Consider the following 5,000-nt stretch of genomic DNA (forward strand, 5'->3'; position numbering starts at 1 on the left):
TCACCGTCTCTGTTTCTCTCTTCCGCTCTCTCTCTCTCTCTCTCTTCTCTCTCTCTCTCTCTCTCTCTCTCTCTCTCTCTCTCTCTCTCTCTCTCTCTCTCTCTCTCTCCGTCCCACTGTCCCTCCCTCCCTCTCCTTCCCTCCCTCCCTCTCCGTCCCTCCCTTCCTCTCCCTCTCCCTCTCCCTCTTCCTCCCTCCCCTCTCCCTCTCTCTCTCTCTGAAGGCTTTGCTGGCTACTTCCTTCCTCCTTGAGTCAGCCGTTTGATAATGATATACAAAGCATTCCAAGCAGGGACGTGCATCACAATGTACTCAAATGGTGAAGTGAATAATATCACGGTAGTATGTTGGTAAGACTGTTGATGCCCTGCTGTAGTAATGCTATATTACTATACGCTTATAGTGATGCTATGTCGTATCATTATTTTACCCTGGTTTACTTTTTTCTCTTTTTTTTTTTAATATTCGTGTGTCTCGGATTCTCTTTCTTTATCTTACTTTTATTCGTCCTTTCTCTGTGTTATATATATATATATATATATATATATATATATATATATATATATATATATATATATGAAATATTGTATATGGAATAACGTAAAGGATTTTGAAAATACGTTTGGTAAAGATAGGAGATGGGGAGAGAATGAAAAATAATGTAGTAAGGTGAGAGAGTGAGTGAGAGAGAGAGAGAGAGAGAGAGAGAGAGAGAGAGAGTCAGAGTCAGAGACAGAAACAGAGACAGAGGGACATGAAGAAACACAAAGAGAGAGGCCGAGAGAGATGAAAGAGATTCCTGGACGGACGGGTGGATAGGGAGGAAAAGAGAGCTCAGAGTTGACCTTCTAAAGTGTGGTTAAACGTCTTTAATTTAAGGCTGAATGGCGCGCTGAGTGAGGGACAGTTGCCCGAAAATATAATGTCGCCTTGTCACTGATGCCGTGCGGGGGGGGGGGGGGGCACTTTCTTCCTGTTTACTTATTTTTCTTTTTCTCTCTCTATTTACTTCGATTTTTATATCTTTATTACCCATTTTCATTTTCTTTTCGTATAAAAAATATATATACATATAAATGTACACACACACACACACACACACACATATGTATATATATATATACACACACACACATATCTATATCTATATATATATATATATATATATATATATATATATATATATATATATATATATATATATATTGTATGTATGTATGTATGTATGTATATGTACAAAAAAAAGTGTAAATACACACGATATCTTTTCTTCCTCCTCTGTTTACGGGTGTTTTTTCTGCAATGCAATTTACTTACCTGTTATATTCCTTCTTTTCCATATAATCGCCGTACACAACGGATGGCCATTTCATATCCGGATATTACAGTAAGTGTTAAGCATCGGGAGAGAACATCAGCAATAACAAATAACAAAAACACACTTTGAAGTAACTGAATATTGATCTTAATATGACTTGTAAAATTACTGGTAAATCTATGACAGTGAATTGCAAAAAGTTTCTTAAATTTATACGTGGAATGACCGCAGATTTAAGAGATATGTGTATCCTGTCTGCTTTTTAATCAATATGAAACAAAATAGCATCATATTACTGCATAGTTTTTAAAAACTATAATGCGAAAGATACTACAGTTCAGAATATGGCCATAATTATAATAAATCTCTAGCTTGATTCAACTCCAAAGTATGTTTCTATATCTCGTCTATAAGCTAATATTATTAATGGATCTCTGCGCTTATTTGTATTGCATCATGTGCGCTTTTCGTGCTCGTAATATGTCATCCATCCAAATCACACACACACACACACACACACACACACACACACACACACACACACACACACACACACACACACACACACACATACACACACACACACATATATGCATGTATGTGCACACCACACACACACATATGTGTATGTATGTGTGTGTATGTATGTATGTATATGTGTATATATATATATATATATATATATATATATATATATATATATATATATATATATATCAACACACACACACAACACACACACACACACACACACACACACACACACACACACACACACACACACACAAACATATAATCGTATAATCAAATTCTCACTAAATCTTCCTAAAACACAGTAACTTATTTCACTAATTCTATTTCCATTCATCATACTTTATTTACATTTTAATAACGTCTTATCTAAAATGTCTTAATAATGATTCTGTTAATAATAAAAAATTTCATAGTAAAATAATTTCTCCATTCTATGCCATTCGTTCTCACAACACTTAATCAAAATTTACTACCCAACACATTACAATAACATTCATTATTCTTAATCCAATCCGTTCGTCTCTGCAACATCTCAACACCTCTAAATCTAAACCCGCCTCTAATCACTGCAATATTGCAATCTGATACAATTTCATTACCACAATAAAAAAAAAGAAATATTCCCACCGCCTTAAGTCTTAAAAAAATAACAAAACAAATGTCACCATTGTTCGAAACACATCTTGTTCGATAATCTTTTATTGCAACATTATAGTTACTATTTTAAATCCATATATAACTTCATCACTAAATTTTTGCATATACCATTATCATTGTCTAATTTTCTCATACATTCCTCATTATCTTCATTATCATAACTTTAATCACTATCATCATCATTATCTTCATGATCATAATCATCATTATCATTATCATAATTTTAATCACTATCATTATCATATCTTCATTGATCATAATCATCATTATCATTATCATCATTATCATTATCTTATAAACTTCTTTGGTAATTTTTATTATTACTAGTAGTGATGACATTGTTATCATCAACACCATCATCATTATTATTACTCTTATAATTATCATTATTATTATCATATTGTTGTTGTTGTTATTATTATTATTATTATTATTATTATTATTATTATTATTTTATTATTATTATTATTATTATTACTATTATTGTTATCGTTTGCTATTATTAATATAATTTTTTTGTTGTTGTTTATCTTTATTAATAGCATCTTTATCATCATAATCATAATCATCATTTCAGCTACTACTTGTTCTACTGTTATCATTACTATTAGTATTATCCTTATTAACATTATTATTATTGTTTTTTTGTTGTTGTTATCATTTCACCAATATCGTTTCTGTTGATTTTATTAATATAATCTTCCATTGACGTGCAGTTTCAGCGAACTCGCTTCCTGTGTTATCATCATTTAAAAAACTGATTTTAAAAATTGCATCTGGTTAACTTATTTTAGCATTTAGCTTAATAACAACTTAATGAAGATTATTCAATCGGTACGTTATAGCAGTGTAAGTCGTGATATTTAATCTAAGCTGATATATCCATTTAATAGAGATGATATAAACTTACATATATTCTTATTTATTATTATGCCATGCCACAATATTCCTTTTATAATTATTGTGTCAATATCTACCAGACGCATTTCTTTCGACTTTCAAAATATCATGCTATAAGTAGACGGAAGAAAATATAATTTTTTTCTCAGGTTATAGCATTAAAACCCTCCAAAAACTTCCTTGAAGATCAGCATTCAAACCATATCAAGATTTATTTAACTTCCCAGTGTTCAAACCATCCAAATATTAAGTCAATATTCCAGCAGTCAAATCATCCAAAGATTTACTTAATACCTCAACATTCAAAACATCCTAAGCGTTCTACAGTATCCTAGCCTTGAAACCACCCAAAAAGGCACTCAGTACCTGCACCACAACACAGTACAACTAAGACCCATCTCCTCCTGCAGTAACAGACTGCACCGTCTACACCCACCACCTGGACCGGCCCCTGAGGGCTGTCACCAGCGCCACCTTCTACGTCAGGCACGAGGGAAGCCTCAGAAGAATAGCCATGAGACTCTACGGCTTCTCGGACAGCTGGGACGTGAGTGTCTGGCCTCCGAAGGGCAGCAAGGACCCCCACGCTTGGCACAACGTCACGGTCACCAAGATCGGGTATAACTTGACGGTAAGTGCAAGGGGCGGTGTGGGAGGGTTAGCTGCGTGTTGGGGAATGGCTTGTAGTGTTAAGTAAGGTTTGGTAATGTGTTAATTATGGTGTAGTAGTATCTTGAGGAATGTGAATTAGTACGTTGAGGAAGGTTTTATAGTATATTGGGGAATGTTTAAGAGGGAAATGCAAATGAATGACTAGGTAAATGGACACAGACATAGAGAATCTGAGTTCCCCATTCCTTGAATTGGCTAAAAAATATGTTTTTCTTTTTAATACAATTGATGTCAATACTGTCATTATTGTTATTGATGTTAAGATTATGAAATTGTTATTTAAATCTTGATAATATTTAAGACAATGAAATAATACAAAGTATCCTTTCCAAAAGTCAAGGAAAAGGCCAAACAGGTGAGATAGGTAGGACTAACAACTGACTCCTTGGTGACTAAGCACTTGTAGAGCCATCTATGTGTAAAAACCTATAAATAAACTTATAGTACAGTGGGTATAGCATGTGTTCTTGCCACCCGTGCCAACCGGGTTAAGCTACTTCAAACGTTTGCTACTTCAGCGTGCTTTAGGTATCCCTTCCTATGATAGGCCGTGCAGGGTACCGTGCTAGGAAAGGCCATAACAGGGTATCTAGAACTGGGGTGGATGAAACGAGGTATCACATAAAGGGGGTGACGCGCTGGCTATAAATGCTTTGATTAATCCGATTTATAGCTTAAATAGGATATAGTCGTCCTTTTTTCAGGTTCTTTCTTCCGTAAGGGGATTAGAAATGTGAATTTGTTCTGTTTTCTTTTCAACTTCCAAAATGCTTCGTATCCCGTAAATGTAGTTCGCCTTTGGTAGATTAAGGAATATATATATATATATATATATATATATATATATATATATATATATATATATATATATATATATATATATATATATATATATATATTTAGTGCTTGGGAATAATGT

The 5,000-nt window shown here is 33.6% G+C and overlaps 1 protein-coding gene across 2 annotated transcripts in view; it reads left to right on the top strand.

Annotated features, from left to right (window-relative positions):
- The window catches only part of LOC119597759, a 12,202-nt gene that overhangs the window by 5,053 nt on the left and 2,149 nt on the right, over positions 1 to 5,000 (top strand). The window contains exon 2 of one of the 2 annotated variants that reach the window (XM_037947379.1): positions 3,820 to 4,040. In XM_037947379.1, the coding sequence (XP_037803307.1) occupies positions 3,820 to 4,040 (221 nt within the window). The remainder of the gene's footprint in view (positions 1 to 3,819; positions 4,041 to 5,000) is intronic. The other variant, XM_037947380.1, reaches the window with a different exon arrangement.

The sequence above is a fragment of the Penaeus monodon genome, chromosome 40 (assembly GCF_015228065.2).
Source record: "Penaeus monodon isolate SGIC_2016 chromosome 40, NSTDA_Pmon_1, whole genome shotgun sequence".
NCBI classification, from domain to species: domain Eukaryota; kingdom Metazoa; phylum Arthropoda; class Malacostraca; order Decapoda; family Penaeidae; genus Penaeus; species Penaeus monodon.